Below are 18187 nucleotides of genomic sequence, written 5' to 3'. Positions count from 1 at the left end.
CTATGAAAGATTGACAACAATTCTGTGTTTTGGAGACACTATTGGTTTTGGAGTAAAAATCACTGATGTTGATGAATTGATGTTAGCCACTTCCATGTAATATACATATATACTACTTATGGTAGATATGGCTTAGTATCTCTGTAGCTGAACAGCTGCAGGACATAGAGGCATTGCTGAGCCCAGCTGTATACAGACACAGGGCTATGGCTCTCACATTGCAGCAGTCCAGGGAACCAGAGGAGACGGTCCCAGAGAGGGGCTGCACTGCACATTGTGGGGGAGAAGTGAGGAGGGGCAGAGGGGTCCACGGCCATGGCAGCCCGCCCCTCCCAGCACAGCACTACCTGCACATCACTGCCCCACCTCGCACTTGCCGTCTCCCAGCAGAGCTGTGTGTCCTGACCTCACCTGCACTCCTGCCTGCCCGGGCAATATCTCCTCACAGCACAGGGCAGGAACATGGCTGGGTGGCTGCAGTCCCGTGCCCCTCAGAGAAGACCCCCACATCTCATCTACCTCTTCATGGCGACGTTCCTCTCCTGTGGACGAGCGCAGCCTGATTCCCTGCATCCAGAACACATCGTTGGAAGCAGCCGAGGAGTCCGGGTCCCGTTCGGAAGATCAGCATTTGTGGATCCGGTAGAAGACCTGGTCCTACAAGTGCAGCCTGGAGACAAGTGTGTGGTGAACGTGCTGGACAACGACCCCCTGTCTCAGAGACCTGGATCACTGACCCCTAAGAAATTCCCTTGTGACTTTGGCCAAGGAGAAGTGCGATACACTCACCTGGGCTCCCGCAGCCCTCTGAAGGACAGGGTAAGGCTGCAGATTAGATACGATTCCCCTACAGAGACCCTGATTGTGCCACTTGTCCTGGAGGTGGAGGTGATATTCCAGCAACTCCAAATCGTTACCCGGAATTTACCCCTGGTGGTGGAGAAGATACATGGACTCAGTGTTCCCATCGATAAGAAAGTTATGGGTTTCACCTATGACCCTGCTAAAGAGACTTGCAGAATCACTCCACTCTTTGGCACAGGTGGGCTACCAAGGTATGGTCACTTAGTCAACATAAGCACTAGCCATCAGCAGGGCATTGACTGTCATACTTTTATTAGTTCTGGCTACCATTACTTGCACACAGCACCTCATAACTCCCCAAACAGAGACTACTTACCCATGCGAGTGGATCTGACCAGTGCAAATGGGGTAACAAGGCAAGAACACTTTCATTTGACTGTCAGGATTAAGGAAGGTGCTGAGAACACCCCTCCTCGTCCCAGCTTTGTATCCATGCTCATGATGGAAGTCAGCCAGTTTGTGTTGACTGCACTCACTCCAGAGATGCTGGCAGCAGAGGATTTAGAGTCTGATCCTGGGGATCTCATCTTTAACTTGACAAGCCACCTAGATGCAGAAACATCTGGCTACTTGGTAAGCACTGATGACCAGAATTTACCCATAACTTCCTTTTATCAAAGGGACTTAACTGAGCTTAGGATAGCTTACCAGCCCCCATCTAGTGAGTCCTGGCTGGAGAGGATCCTGCAGCTGGAGATGCAGGTGATAGACACAGAGGGAGCCTCCTCTGAAACTTTTGCCTTCATGATTGTGGTGAAGCCTATGAACACATTGGCACCCCTTGCTACTCGCAATGCTGGACTGTGGCTTTTAGAGGGACAGTCAAGACCTTTATCTGGTGCAGGGTCTGGAATGAACAATCTGGTACTCAGTGATGAGGATAATCTAGAGGAAGTGAAAGTGAGTGTTGTAGGTGGACTCAAACATGGATATCTAGTCTTGGCACATGGGACCATTTCAGCTAACAGTGGTGGGAATGGCTTCAACTTTTCGCCACAAGAGTTACACTCTGGACTTGTCATTTACCAGCATGATGGTAGTGATACTTACAGCGATAATTTAATTCTTAGGCTGGATGATGGAAAACACCAGGTGGAGCTACTTTACCCCATCACAGTGTCTCCTGCAGATGATGAACCCCCAGTTCTCAATGCCAACACTGGACTTAGCCTGGCAGAGAAAAGTATGGCTCTTGTCTCACCCTTTATGCTCAGTGCCACTGATGTTGATTCAGAAGACTCCTTTATTCTCTTTGTATTGCAAGAACCTCTTAGTCATTTGGGAGAATTAGTGCTCAGACAAAGTGAACCCCCTGCTGAAGGTGAAGAATGGAAACACCTTCTTGAGGAAGAACTGTATGAAAAGGTGGTAAGTGAGTGGTACCAAAGAGACATTGTAGATGGAAAACTGTACTATAGGCATGTGGGGCCACATAATGCTGAGTCTGTGTTAGATCAGGTGCTGTTCATGGTGCTGGATGATAATGATCCACCTAACCAGTCTGGACTCCAGGTTTTCACTGTACGGATCGAACCTGTTGATGACATTCCTCCTGAATTATTTCAAGGGACAACTTTACATATGACTGTTAAGGAATATGAGGTAACATCTTTCAAAAGAAAGCACCTTCGTTATACAGACATGGATACAGATGATAGAAACCTTAAGTATACCATACATAGCCATCCAAGAGACACTGACCCCAACCACCCTGTTCTGACTGGACATATAGTATTTACAGACCTACCAGATGTTCAGGTGTCTTCTTTTACTCAAGCCCAGATTAACCATCACAAGATTTCTTACAGGCCTCCAGAGAAAGAACTAGGAATTGTTGCAAAAGTATTGCAGTTTAACTTTACTGTAGAAGATGCTTCAAGTAATTCTGTACAAGGCACATTTACTATATTTTTGCAACCTGTAGACAACAAACCACCTGAAATTATCAATACAGGTTTTTCTGTCCAGGAAAGGGGTTCTTTCAGGTTTACAAAAACTGAACTTGATGCAACAGATCAGGACACCGACACAAAGAACATAAAGTTCAGACTTTCTCAATCCCCCTTACATGGTCAGTTGCTCTATCAAGGTGAGCCAATGTCATTGGGAGACTCATTTGGACTCCTTAACATAGAACTAGGTCATGTGTCTTATGTCCATAATGGGGATGAATCTAACAGTGATTCTGTTTCCTTGGTAGTTAGTGATGGTATTCATGAAGTCCCTGTTACAGTAAGGGTACTTGTTAAGCCAGTCGATGATGAGGCCCCAACTTTAATGCTTCCTGGTGGCCTTTTAGGATCTTCTTTAGAAGTTCTGGAAAGGGGGGAAACTGAGATCACTACCAATGTTATCCAAGGCACTGATCCTGACACTGATGACCTAATGCTTACTTTTATTGTGGAGGACCCTCCTAATAGAGGGGAGATCTTGGTAAATGGTGTGCCTGCTGAAAGATTCACTCAGCAAGATCTTCTTAATGGAGATGTCATGTATGCACATAATTCTGAAGAGATAGGGCTTCAAAAGCAGCAGGATTTCTTTAACTTAACAATATCAGATCTTTCTGATGAATGGGTCATAGGTGGAAACAAAGTGCAGGGTGTGAAGGTACATGTCACTATCCTGCCTGTGGATAGTGAGACCCCTATAGTGGAGCTGGGAGATCAATTCTCGGTATTGGAAGGTGGTAAAAATGTGATAATGCCTGAAAATCTTAATGCAGAAGATGCTGATACACCAAAAGATGAAATACTGTGCACAATTATTGTACAGCCTAACTCTGGATATCTGGAAAATATTTCCCCTGCTCCAGGCTCTGAACGCTCTAGATCTGGGATTCCTATTAGTGCATTCACTATAAGAGATATTCGTCTTGGTCATATATATTATGTTCAAAGTATTCACCAGGAAGTGGAGCCTGTAGAAGATAGATTCACTTTCCGATGCTCAGATGGTATACGTTCTTCTCAGCCCCTTTTCTTTCCTATTGTTATAATCCCAACCAACGATGAGAAACCAGAAATTTTCACACGGGAGTTCATTGTTATGGAGGGAATGAGTCTTGTGATTGACACTCCAATCCTCAATGCTGCAGATGCAGATCAACCTGCAGATGAGCTGCTCTTCATTATTACCATTCCCCCGCAACATGGTAGAGTAATTTTGCAGCAAAGCACCTCTTTAGTCTCAAACTTTACCTTGGAAGACATAAAAGAGAGTTCTAGCATTGTCTATGAGCATGATGACTCAGAAACAAAGGAGGACAGTTTTACTATTCTTCTAACTGACGGAGAACACAACGTAGAGAAAAAAATACTTGTGATGGTTATTCCTGTAGATGATGAGACCCCAAGAATGACAATCAATGATGGACTAGAAATTGAAATAGGAGAAAGAATGCTCATTACAAACAAAGTGCTTAAAGCCACAGATCTAGATTCAGATGATAAGTCTCTAACGTATGTAGTTCAATTTGGCCCAAACCAAGGGCTGCTGCAGCGACTTGACCTTGATGGAACACTCCTGGGGAACATCACAGTAGGAATGAACTTTACACAGGATGAAATCGACAAACAACTTATTCAATACACTCACACAGGCCAAGAAGGTATACGTGACCTTATAAAATTTGATATCACTGACGGAATTAACCCATTCATTGACAGGTACTTTTACATTAGCATTGGAAGCATTGATATCTCTTTCCCAGATGTAATTAACAAAGGAGTCACACTCAAAGAGGGGGGGAAAGTAACACTCACTACAGACCTTCTAAGCACAAGTGACATCAACAGTCCAGATGAGAATTTAAGGTTTAGCATCACTAGAGCACCAAGCCGTGGACATTTAGAGAGTACAGATCAGCCTGGGATTCCTATCACAACCTTCACCCAACTCCAACTGGCAGGGAACAAAGTCTATTATATTCATACCTCTGAAGATGAGATGAAGATGGACAGTTTTGAGTTTGAAGTTACAGATGGCTACAATCCTGTGTTTCGTACATTCAGGATTTCAATAACTGATGTGGACAATAAGAAACCAGTTCTTTCAATCCATGACCTGGTGGCAATTGAAGGAGAAAACAAACTGATTACTCCCTTTGAACTAACTGCAGAGGACATGGACACTCCTGACCACTTGTTGCGATTTACAATCACTCAGGTACCAGTGCATGGTAGCATTCTGTTTAATAACAGCCGCCCAGTCGCTTCCTTCACCAAGCAAGATCTGAATGAAAATCTGATCAGTTATAGGCACGATGGGAGTGAATCTACAGAAGATAGTTTTTCTTTCACTGTAACTGACGGGACACACATTGAATTTTTTGTATTCCCTGATACTAGTTTTGAGACGCGAAAACCTCAAATGTTAAAAGTTAGAATACATTCACTGGATAATGGAATCCCTCAAATTATCATCAATAAAGGGGCTGCTACATTAAAGATCCTACCTTCGGGACATCTTGGATTTCTTATCACTAGTAAATCACTGAGAGCAGAAGACCGAGACAGTCCTAACAAGCTGCTGAAATACAGAATCACCGATGGTCCAAAGCATGGAGCACTTATTAACATGGCGCATGGCAATGGCACAGCAAGAACATTTACCCAGGGTGAGTACTAAAACTTATTGTTACGAACAAAAGTAAGGGCCCAATTCATCAAAGCTTTCACACCAGATTCTGGTGTAAAAGCTCTGAAAATTCATAAAATGTTATTCCAGAGACGGGGTGGGATGGAGGCGCGGAGGGGAAGGGATGCCACAGTTAATTCATGACAACATGTGGAGTTCTCTGCACCCGAAATCTCACTTCAGTGCATGAATCAGGAGCGTTTGATTCCTGCACATCCCCTCATCACGACCAGTGTGAACACTGGTTTTGATGAATCGGGCCCTATGTATTAACAAACTTTGCTTCAATTAATTGTTCTAAAGAAATGATACAAATAGCCAAATTATTGGTACACTGCATCACTGTGCACATTGGCCCTCATTCAACAAGACTGGCGTTTTTGCATGCCACACTTGATGAGCGGTGAGCTAACTTCTCTAAGTCAGTGATTGGAGTAGAATTCTGTTGTAACTAATGCCACTTTTATAGCGCAAGTAATGAGGAATTTGTCGGCCATGTTTGACCATGCCTCCTTTGGCGAGGCTCCGCCCACATTTCAAAAAGTGAGCGTAACAAGTTGGGACTGTTTTAAAATGTCAAAAGTCACTAAACTTCCAAACAGTTTTACACCATAATTCTGGAAAAACTGTTGGAAAAACTGTTTTATGGATCAGTGCCATTATGTATCGTCAGACCACATTGACTACTAAATTTAGAGTATGGATAAGTTCAAGTAATTCACAGCAATGTAGTTTAAAGACTGCCATATTTGTTTTTGCATTGTTCATATATTCCTCCCTTTCTGATTTTATCAGCTGACATTGATGACATAAAAGTCTGCTATGTCTTGAAGGATGGTGAGAATGCTACAAGTGACATCTTTCGCTTCTCAGTAGAAGATAATGGTAAGTGTTCTAATTTTTTATTGTATGCACTTTTGATTTTAGAAACCCATAAACTAGAGGTCTCCACTAAACTTGTGATTCTCAGCTGTTTCCAAAATACAACTCCCAGCATACACAGCTCTGGCAAAAATTAAGAGACCACTGCAAAATGTTCAGTTTGTCTGATTTTTCTCTTTATAGGTATATTTCTGAGTAAAATGTAAATTGTTCATTTATTCTATAAACTTCTGACAACATGTCTCCGAATTTCCAAGCAATACATTTTGTATTTTTTTCTGACAAAGAAAAATGGTCAAATTAAAAAAAAAAAAAAAAAAAAAACCCAAAAAACAGTGCTTTCAGACCTCAAATAATGCAAAGAAAACAAGTTCATAATCATTTAGAAACAACAATACTAATGTTTTAACTCAGGAAGAGTTCAGAAATCAATATTTTGTGGAATAACCATGATTTTTAAGCACAGCTTTCATGCGTCTTGGCATGCTTTCCACCAGTCTTTCACACTGCTCCTGGTACAATAATGTAAGCAGTTCTTCTTTGTTTGATGGCTTGTGACTATCCATCATCCTCTTGATTACATTCCAGAGGTTTTCAATGGGTTTCAGGTCTGGAGATTGGGCTGGCCATGACAGGGTTTTAATGTGGTGGTCTCTTAATTTTTGCCAAAGCTGTATATACAATTTATTGCTGGAAGTTGTTGAGAGCCAATCGGGGTTTATGAAACTAGTTATCATGTCTATGTCTCCCTTCCTATTAGATTACATTATTTGTATGAGGAAATACACAATTTGGCATCATAAACTTTTTAAAAAGCAATAATAGCATGAGTTGTTAAGCTAATTCAAACCCATTTTGAGACAAAGCTAGACCATGATAACATACAGCTATTGGGAAAGCACTGTAGCCGTACAGCTGCATAAAGGGGCCAACATCTTTTTAGGACATGATGGGATGTTCTATCCTTGCTCTTTAGAGGGGTCACATTACCTATTGGTTCCCTCTGGGAGCACACAGTTGAACTCCTCATCATAATAAACATACAAATAGAAGCTGCTTTTGCAGTTTATGATCTTAAAGAAATAATAGAATAACATTGGACTAGTCTTAGTCATTACTTGCAAAAAGGTGCATAAGTATTAAAAGCTGATTAAAATTCATTTTCAAAATATCTAAGCTCACACCCTTACCACTTTTAATTTGCTTTATTACACAATACCCCACACTTTTCCCTATCTAGCTAATCCCTAAATGTGTTTTTATTACTGCACCTAATGTGATGTTTCGTTTGAGAAGAGTCTTAAACGTGATGTCAAAGGAGGATGGGGCTGCACTTACTCCTCGCCCCTTCCATTGCCCCTCCTGGAGCAGCACGTCACAGGGGGCAGCGCTGCAGTTACTCATCAGTTTCTTGCATCGCTGTCCCTTCTTGGATAATATGTGATGGATGTTGTGGGAGATGTGAGTGCAGTGCCAGCACTCTGCTTCTATCTCTGCTGCCGCCGTAGCTTCTAACTGTCAAAGACATCAGCATGGGCAGAGCTACATACAGAGAGAGACGTTAGCACCGCCACACAGATTCTAGCACCGCTCTATAATTAATTGTCAGCAGGGGCGGTGATAGATGCAGCGAATGACACCACCTGATGACAGTTTGTTGGAGGGCAATATTGGTGTCATTCACTGCTTCTTTCTCTGCCTTCTAATGACGTCTTCTTTCAGTTAGAAGCTGCGGCGGCAGCGGAGATAGAAGCAGAGTGCTAGCACTGCACTCACATCTCCCACAGCATCCACCACCCTGGATGCAGGACATCTTTCATAGGGGGTGGTGATGCAAGAAATTAATGAGTAACTGCAGCGCAGCCCCCGGTGACATCCTGTTCCAGGAGGAGCGAGGCACAGTGCGGGAAGTGATCCATCGTATCCATCCTGCCCCATGATCCTGCACGATCTGTCTCCATTCCTGCCCCATGTCTTTCATTCTGCCCCATGTCTCCAATCATGTCCCATATCTACATTCTGCCCATGCCTCCAGTCCTGCCCCCAGTGTGTCCAGCATATTGCCCCCAGTGTGTCCAGCATATTGCCCCCAGTGTGTCCAGCATCCTGCCCCCAGTTTGTCCAGCATATTGCCCCCAGTGTGTCCAGCATATTGCCTCCAGTGTGTCCAGCAATCTGCCCCAGTGTCTCCAGCATCCTGCCCCCAGTGTGTCCAGCATATTGCCCCTAGTGTGTGCAGCATATTGCCCCCAGTGTGTCCAGCATATTGCCCCGAGTGTGTCCAGCAATCTGCCCCAGTGTCTCCAGCATCCTGCCCCCAGTGTGTCCAGCATATTGCCCCCAGTTTGTCCAGCATTCTGCCCCAGTGTGTGCGGCATATTGCCCCCAGTGTGTCCAGCATATTGCCCCCAGTGTGTCCAGCATATTACCCCCAGTGTGTCCGGCATGTTGCTGTTGTGAATTCCGTCTGGGCTCCCTCTGGTGGCCTTTAGCGATACTGCGGGTCTGGAGCTGGGCTCAGCTGCCTCATTTCCTGCTATGCTGGTTCCTATTTAACTCCACCTGGAACTTTACTTGTTGCCTGCTGTCGTTGTATTCAGTACTGGTTCTGACCTCTCCTGGATTTCCCTGGTGACCTGTCTCTTTCTGAGAAGCTAAGTCTTGCTAGTTCTTTTTGCTCATTGTTTCCTTGAAAATGTTTCTCAGTATATGATTTGTTCAGTCCAGCTTGCTTATATGTGATTTTTCGCTTGCTGGTAGCTCTGGGGTGCAGAGTGCGCCCCTCACATCGTGAGTTGGTGTGGGGGTTCTTGTACTTTCTGCGTGGATAGTTTTTGATAGTTTTTGTACCGACCGCACAGATCCCTTGCTATTTTCTGTCTATTTAGTGTTAGCGGGCCTCATTTGCTTAAACCTGTTTTTCATTCCTACGTTTGTATTTTCCCCTTAACTCACCGTTATTATTTGTGGGGGGCTGTCTAAACTTTGGGGGTTATTTCTCTGAGGCAAGTGAGGCTTTGCTTTCTCTCTAGAGGTAGCCAGTTTCTCAGGCTGTTAAGAGGCGTCTAGGTTTTTAGGTAACGCTCCACGGCTGCCTTTAGTGTGTGTGGATAGGATCAGGATTGCGGTCGGTATAGTTCCCACATCCCCGGAGCTTGTCCAACTATTCGGGTTTACCTATCAGGTCAGTTTGGTGATCCTACCACCGGATCATAACAGTACAGCAGGCCAGTAAAGAGTTAATGCATCGCAAAAGAGGGATAAGAGAAATCCTGAGCTCATTTTTTTTTTCCTCTGCAGTGTGTCTAGCCTCTCTCCTCCCCTTAATCTCTGGGTGGTTCAGAATTCAGCTGCAGCTATGGACCTTCAGAGTCTGTCTTCTAGTGTGGATCATCTCACTGCTAGAGTACAAGGCATTCAGGATTATGTAGTTCACAGTCCTATGTCAGAGCCTAAGATACCTATTCCTGAGCTGTTCTCCGGAGACAGATCTAGGTTTTTGAACTTTAAAAATAATTGCAAATTATTCCTTTCTCTGAGACCTCGTTCCTCTGGTGATCCGGTTCAGCAAGTTAAAATTATTATTTCTTTGTTGCTTGGTGACCCTCAAGATTGGGCATTCTCTCTGGCGCCAGGAGATCCTGCATTGCAAAATGTGGATGCGTTTTTTTCTGGTGCTTGGAGTGCTTTATGAGGAACCTAATCTGGTAGACCAAGCAGAAAAGGTTTTGCTGGCTCTCTCCCAGGGTCAGGATGAAGCAGAGGTTTACTGTCAGAAGTTTAGGAAATGGTCTGTGCTCACTCAATGGAATGAGTGTGCCCTGGCAGCGATTTTCAGAAAGGGTCTTTCTGAAGCCATTAAGGATGTTATGGTGGGGTTCCCCACGCCTGCGGGTCTGAATGAGTCAATGTCTTTGGCCATTCAGATTGATCGGCGTTTGCGGGAGCGCAAACCAGTGCACCATCTGGCGGTATTTTCTGAGCAGAAGCCTGAGTCTATGCAATGTGACAGGATTCTGACCAGAATTGAACGGCAAAATCACAGACGTCAGAATGGGTTGTGCTTTTACTGTGGTGATTCTGCTCATGTTATCTCAGATTGTTCTAAGCGCACAAAAAACTTCGCTAAGTCTGTCACCATTGGTACTGTACAACCTAAATTCATGTTGTCTGTTACTTTAATTTGCTCTCTGTCATCCTACTCAGTTATGGCTTTTGTGGATTCAGGTGCCGCCCTGAATTTGATGGATTTGTCCTTTGCCAGGCGCTGTGGTTTTATCTTGGAGCCTTTGCAATTCCCTATTCCACTAAAGGGAATTGATGCCACGCCATTGGCCAAGAATAAACCTCAGTACTGGGCTCAAATGACCATGTGCATGACTCCTGCACATCAGGAGGTGATTCGCTTTCTTGTGTTACATAATTTGCATGATGTTGTCGTGTTAGGTCTGCCATGGCTGCAGGCTCATAATCCAGTCCTGGATTGGAAAGCAATGTCTGTGTCAAGTTGGGGTTGCCAGGGGATTCATGGCGATGCTCCTTTTGTGTCAATTGCTTCTTCTACTCCTTCTGAAGTCCCTGAATTTTTGTTGGACTACCAGGATGTATTTGATGAGCCCAAGTCCAGTGCCCTACCTCCTCATAAGGATTGTGATTGCTCCATAAATTTGATTCCTGGTAGTAAGTTCCCTAAGGGACGACTTTTTAATTTGTCTGTACCAGAACATGCCGCTATGCGGAGTTATATCAAGGAGTCTTTGGAGAAGGGGCATATTCGCCCGTCCTCGTCCCCTTTGGGTGCGGGGTTCTTTTTTGTGGCCAAGAAGGATGGTTCTCTGAGGCCCTGTATAGATTATCACCTTCTAAATAACATCACGGTCAAATTTCAGTATCCTTTGCCACTGTTGTCCGATCTGTTTGCTCGGATTAGGGGGGCCAGTTGGTTCACCAAGATAGATCTTCGTGGAGCGTATAATCTTGTGCGTATAAAGCAGGGCGATGAATGGAAAACAGCATTTAATACGCCCGAAGGCCATTTTGAGTACTTGGTGATGCCTTTTGGGCTTTCTAATGCCCCTTCTGTGTTCCAGTCCTTCATGCACGACATCTTCCGAGAGTATCTGGATAGATTTATGATTGTGTACCTGGATGATATTTTGGTCTTTTCTGATGATTGGGAATCTCATGTGAAGCAGGTCAGGATAGTATTTCAGGTCCTGCGAGCCAATGCCTTGTTTGTGAAGGGCTCTAAATGTCTCTTCGGAGTCCAGAAGGTTTCCTTTTTGGGCTTTATTTTTTCTCCTTCTACCATTGAGATGGATCCAGTCAAGGTCCAGGCTATTCATGACTGGACTCAACCTACATCGGTAAAAAGTCTTCAGAAGTTCTTGGGTTTTGCTAATTTTTACCGTCGCTTCATCACTAATTTTTCCAGTGTGGTTAAGCCTTTGACGGATTTGACCAAGAAGGGTTCTGATGTGACGAATTGGTCTCCTGCGGCCGTGGAGGCCTTTCAGGAGCTCAAACGTCGGTTCTCTTCGGCTCCTGTCTTGCGTCAGCCGGATGTCTCTCTGCCCTTCCAGGACGAGGTTGATGCTTCTGAGATTGGAGCAGGGGCTGTCTTGTCACAGAGAAGCTCTGATGGCTCTGTGATGAGGCCATGTGCTTTCTTTTCAAGAAAGTTTTCGCCTGCCGAGCAGAATTATGATGTTGGTAATCGGGAGTTGTTGGCAATGAAGTGGGCATTTGAGGAGTGGCGACATTGGCTTGAGGGAGCCAAACATCGTGTGGTGGTCTTGACGGATCACAAGAATTTGACTTATCTCGAGTCTGCTAAACGGCTAAATCCTAGACAGGCTCGATGGTCGCTGTTTTTCTCCCGTTTCGATTTTGTGGTTTCATACCTTCCGGGTTCGAAGAACGTGAAGGCTGATGCTCTTTCTAGGAGCTTTGTGCCTGACTCTCCGGGAGTTTCTGAACCGGCTGGTGTCCTCAGAGAAGGGGTGATTTTGTCTGCCATCTCCCCTGATTTACGACGGGTACTGCAGGAATTTCATGCCAATAGACCTGATCGTTGTCCACCGGAGAGACTGTTTGTCCCGGATAGATGGACCAGTAGAGTCATTTCCGAGGTTCATTCTTCGGTGTTGGCGGGTCACCCTGGGATTTTTGGTACCAGGGATTTGGTGGCTAGGTCCTTTTGGTGGCCTTCCTTGTCACGGGATGTGCGTTCCTTTGTGCAGTCCTGTGGGATTTGTGCTCGGGCCAAGCCTTGCTGTTCTCGTGCCAGTGGTTTGCTTTTGCCTTTGCCTGTCCCGAAGAGGCCCTGGACGCATATTTCCATGGATTTTATTTCGGATCTTCCAGTCTCTCAGAAGATGTCTGTTATCTGGGTGGTTTGTGATCGTTTTTCTAAAATGGTCCATTTGGTGCCCTTGCCTAAGCTGCCTTCCTCCTCCGATTTGGTTCCACTGTTTTTTCAGAATGTGGTTCGTTTGCATGGTATTCCGGAGAATATTGTGTCTGACAGAGGATCCCAGTTTGTGTCCAGATTTTGGCGGTCCTTTTGTGCTAAGATGGGCATTGAATTATCTTTTTCATCGGCCTTCCATCCTCAGACGAATGGCCAAACCGAACGTACTAATCAGACCTTGGAGACTTATCTGAGATGTTTTGTTTCTGCTGATCAGGATGATTGGGTGACTTTTTTGCCATTGGCTGAGTTCGCCCTCAATAATCGGGCTAGTTCTGCTACTTTGGTTTCGCCTTTTTTTGCAATTCTGGTTTTCATCCTCGTTTTTCCTCAGGTCAGGTTGAGCCTTCTGACTGTCCTGGGGTGGATTCTGTGGTGGATAGGTTGCAGCAGATTTGGAACCACGTGGTGGACAATTTGACGTTGTCACAAGAGAAGGCTCAGCGCTTTGCTAACCGCCGTCGCGGTGTGGGTCCCCGACTTCGTGTGGAGGATTTGCTGTGGTTGTCTTCTCGTTATGTTCCGATGAAGGTTTCCTCTCCTAAGTTCAAGCCTCGTTTCATCGGTCCTTATAAGATTTTGGAAATCCTCAACCCTGTGTCATTTCGTTTGGACCTCCCAGCATCATTTGCCATTCACAATGTGTTCCATAGGTCATTGTTGCGGAGATATGTGGTGCCTGTGGTTCCTTCTGTTGATCCTCCTGCTCCGGTCTTGGTCTAGGGAGAATTGGAGTATGTGGTGGAGAAGATCTTGGATTCTCGTGTTTCGAGACGAAGGCTTCAGTACTTAGTTAAATGGAAGGGCTATGGTCAGGAGGATAATTCCTGGGCTGTCGCCTCTGATGTCCATGCGGCCGATTTGGTTCGTGCCTTTCATTCGGCTCGTCCTGATCGGCCTGGGGGCTCTGGTGAGGGTTCGGTGACCCCTCCTCAAGGGGGGGTACTGTTGTGAATTCCGTCTGGGCTCCCTCTGGTGGCCTTTAGCGATACTGCGGGTCTGGAGCTGGGCTCAGCTGCCTCATTTCCTGCTATGCTGGTTCCTATTTAACTCCACCTGGAACTTTACTTGTTGCCTGCTGTCGTTGTATTCAGTACTGGTTCTGACCTCTCCTGGATTTCCCTGGTGACCTGTCTCTTTCTGAGAAGCTAAGTCTTGCTAGTTCTTTTTGCTCATTGTTTCCTTGAAAATGTTTCTCAGTATATGATTTGTTCAGTCCAGCTTGCTTATATGTGATTTTTCGCTTGCTGGTAGCTCTGGGGTGCAGAGTGCGCCCCTCACATCGTGAGTCGGTGTGGGGGTTCTTGTACTTTCTGCGTGGATAGTTTTTGATAGTTTTTGTACCGACCGCACAGATCCCTTGCTATTTTCTGTCTATTTAGTGTTAGCGGGCCTCATTTGCTTAAACCTGTTTTTCATTCCTACGTTTGTATTTTCCCCTTAACTCACCGTTATTATTTGTGGGGGGCTGTCTAAACTTTGGGGGTTATTTCTCTGAGGCAAGTGAGGCTTTGCTTTCTCTCTAGGGGTAGCCAGTTTCTCAGGCTGTGAAGAGGCGTCTAGGTTTTTAGGTAACGCTCCACGGCTGCCTTTAGTGTGTGTGGATAGGATCAGGATTGCGGTCGGTACAGTTCCCACATCCCCGGAGCTTGTCCAACTATTCAGGTATACCTATCAGGTCAGTTTGGTGATCCTACCACCGGATCATAACATATTGCCCCCAGTGTGTCCAGCATACTGGCCCGGGCCCCCCTAATTGCCATTCGCAATAATAAAAAAAACAAAACAGAGTTCTCCTCACCTGTCCGCGCTGCTTCGGCGAAGCTCTCTCCTCGCAGCTGAAGCGCGCACTCGCCGGCGACTGACAATGATATCAGACGCCAGCGACGTGCACGCTGCAGCTGATGTCAGCTGCCAGCCTCCGATTGGCTGGCGCCTGTTAACTATTGACATGCGGGCGGGCGCCCGCACATCAATAGCATTTAACTGCCGCAGCGCCGGTAGGGGCTCGGCGAGCTGATAAGACGGGGCCTGATGCGTGCCCCCTCTGCCCACCGGGCCCATACGTGAGTCAGGGCAGTAATGCCCTGATGGCGGCGGTCAACCTGAGCAGTTGCCCAGGGCCCCCCCACACCACTGGGCTCTGTGCTACCGCCCAGATTGACCCCATTGTAATCCGCCCCTGCATGCATCATGTGTGTAGCTGGTCATAGCAGCCAAATGTGCTCCACTATGTAAAGACACTTGTTTTTATGGGGGTGAAAAATTCTGGGACTGCAGTAGTCAATAAAGGTAACATCTTGTGTTGAATTTGGGGACTGCACACGTGTTATTAATTGTGTTAATCTATATAAATTATTCTTCTCTTGTTGGTTTATTGGAAACAGCAGAAAGTTGTGCATTTTCTTAATAAAACTAAGTTGTAATGGGGGTTGAATAATTTTGATTACTACTGTACAGGTCCTTCTCAAAAAATTAGCATATAGTGTTAAATTTCATTATTTACCATAATGTAATGATTACAATTAAACTTTCATATATTATAGATTCATTATCCACCAACTGAAATTTGTCAGGTCTTTTATTGTTTTAATACTGATGATTTTGGCCTACAACTCCTGATAACCCAAAAAACCTGTCTCAATAAATTAGCATATTTCAACCGTCCAATCAAATAAAAGTGTTTTTTAATAACAAACAAAAAAACCATCAAATAATAATGTTCAGTTATGCACTCAATACTTGGTCGGGAATCCTTTGGCAGAAATGACTGCTTCAATGTGGCGTGGCATGGAGGCAATCAGCCTGTGACACTGCTGAGATGTTATGGAGGCCCAGGATGCTTCAATAGCGGCCTTAAGCTCATCCAGAGTGTTGGGTCTTGCGTCTCTCAACTTTCTCTTCACAATATCCCACAGATTCTCTATGGGGTTCAGGTCAGGAGAGTTGGCAGGCCAATTGAGCACAGTAATACCATGGTTAGTAAACCATTTACCAGTGGTTTTGGCACTGTGAGCAGGTGCCAGGTCGTGCTGAAAAATGAAATCTTCATCTCCATAAAGCATTTCAGCCGATGGAAGCATGAAGTGCTCCAAAATCTCCTGATAGCTAGCTGCATTGACCCTGCCCTTGATGAAACACAGTGGACCAACACCAGCAGCTGACATGGCACCCCACACCATCACTGACTGTGGGTACTTGACACTGGACTTCAGGCATTTTGGCATTTCCTTCTCCCCAGTCTTCATCCAGACTCTGGCACCTTGATTTCCGAATGACATGCAAAATTTGCTTTCATCAGAAAAAAGTACTTGGGACCACTTAGCAACAGTCCAGTGCTGCTTCTCTGTAGCCCAGGTCAGGCGCTTCTGCCGCTGTTTATGGTTCAAAAGTGGCTTTACCTGGGGAATGCGGCACCTGTAGCCCATTTCCTGCACACGCCTGTGCACGGTGGCTCTGGATGTTTCCACACCAGACTCAGTCCACTGCTTCCTCAGGTTCCCCAAGGTCTGGAATCGGTCCTTCTCCACAATCTTCCTCAGGGTCCGGTCACCTCTTCTCGTTGTACAGCGTTTTCTGCCACATTGTTTCCTTCCAACAGACTTACCATTGAGGTGCCTTGATACAGCGCTCTGGGAACAGCCTATTTGTTGAGAAATTTCTTTCTGGGTCTTACCCTCTTGCTTGAGGGTGTCAATGATGGCCTTCTTGACATCTGTCAGGTCGCTAGTCTTACCCATGATGGGGGTTTTGAGTAATAAACCAGGCAGGGAGTTTTTAAAAGCCTCATGTATCTTTTGCATGTGTTTAGAGTTAATTAGTTGATTCAGAAGATTAGGGTAATAGGTCGTTTAGAGAACCTTTTCTTGATATGCTAATTTATTGAGACAGGTTTTTTGGGTTATCAGGAGTTGTAGGCCAAAATCATCAGTATTAAAACAATAAAAGACCTGACAAATTTCAGTTGGTGGATAATGAATCTATAATATATGAAAGTTTAATTGTAATCATTACATTATGGTAAATAATGAAATTTAACACTATATGCTAATTTTTTGAGAAGGACCTGTATATATTAAAAGGGCGTCTCACAGGAAGTGTTGTTAGAAAATCAGAAGTATGTAAAAAAATTGTACCTGTCATATGTAATAGACTCCCATGCTGTTTGTGCTGTAGCTGGAGTGTAGAGTCACCGTCAGTGGTGGACACACATGCTCAGTAGCTTCCCTGCTCTGTCCCTGCTTGTAGGATCTGAGCTTGAAGAGGCCGACACTATGTGGTATTGAGAGAAGAACTGCAGTTTGTGCAGTAACAAGGAGGGATGCGAAAGATATGTAGATTTATGCAGACATATAGACATATATGAAGTGGATGATAGACAGGATAGTAACTGTTTATCACTAGGGGAATAAGATCAGGGGTTATCGATTAGTCAACTGCACTCCTGGGAAATTCTGCCCTATCACATGGGACACGCTGCTGCCCAAACTTAGGCCGGGGTCACACTTTCGTGTGCAGTGCAAGAAACTCGCATGAGTCTCTCACATCTATACCTGGCACTGCCGCCAGCACTCAGGACCAGAACGTGCGGCTGCATGTATTTCTATGCAGCTGAAGGCTCCAGTCCCGAGTGCTGGCGGCAGTGCCAGGTATAGATGAGAGAGACTCGTGTGAGTTTCTTGCATTGCACTCGAAAGTGTGACCCCAGCCTTGAGGAAGATAATGGGCCAAAACCACACAGGAGAGGATGAAGATGCAGAATGTGGTGAAAATTTCACTGCTGTGTAGTGCTTTTTATTTGATTTTTTGGCATTAATATATTTAAATTAATGATATTCTTTGCTCCAGAGATGTATTTATTTATTTCCATTTGTGGGATAACTCCTTTAAATCTTGATCAACACCTTTAAGCATGAAAATCTGAATACATGTAATCTATTTTTAACAATCCAAAGGCATATGAAAGTAACTCAGTACCTGTGATCTGCTAAATGTCTTACACATCCGATACTTAATGGGAGTAAGAATTTTCAGAAGAAAGCACCTCAACACGCCCTAAGGTGCTCCGTCCCGTAGACAGGTCTGCACAAGTGTCAGGTCACAGATTCACAGCACTCTCCACTGATTTCTGTGCGGGGATGTCAAGTTACCCGATGACAGATACAGTTGAAAGTTTAGAAAACTTTAACTATTCATTTGGTTGTAGATGCTTGGTATTTCATCCTCTCATAATTACTGTGATCTTTACTATTAGCTACTGTAGTATCAGATAATAAACTAGTGGGACAAATGATCTGTATGTGCCAGGCAGGATCGGGCAAAAATGTGCAG

The 18187-nt window shown here is 44.9% G+C and overlaps 1 protein-coding gene across 3 annotated transcripts in view; it reads left to right on the top strand.

Moving 5' to 3' along the window:
* The first annotated feature begins 510 nt into the window (after window positions 1-510).
* The window catches only part of FREM3 (FRAS1 related extracellular matrix 3), an 89319-nt gene continuing 71642 nt past the window's right edge, over window positions 511-18187 (top strand). For all 3 annotated transcript variants that reach the window (XM_077279266.1, XM_077279267.1, XM_077279268.1), the window contains exons 1-2: window positions 511-5482; window positions 6298-6387. In XM_077279266.1, the coding sequence (XP_077135381.1) occupies window positions 526-5482; window positions 6298-6387 (5047 nt within the window). In that variant the 5' untranslated portion in view covers window positions 511-525. The remainder of the gene's footprint in view (window positions 5483-6297; window positions 6388-18187) is intronic.

The sequence above is a fragment of the Ranitomeya variabilis genome, chromosome 1, assembly GCF_051348905.1.
Source record: "Ranitomeya variabilis isolate aRanVar5 chromosome 1, aRanVar5.hap1, whole genome shotgun sequence".
In the NCBI taxonomy this organism is placed as follows: Eukaryota; Metazoa; Chordata; class Amphibia; order Anura; family Dendrobatidae; genus Ranitomeya; species Ranitomeya variabilis.
The sequence above is the reverse complement of the archived record's forward strand: the minus strand, read 5'-3'. Positions and strand labels throughout refer to the sequence as shown.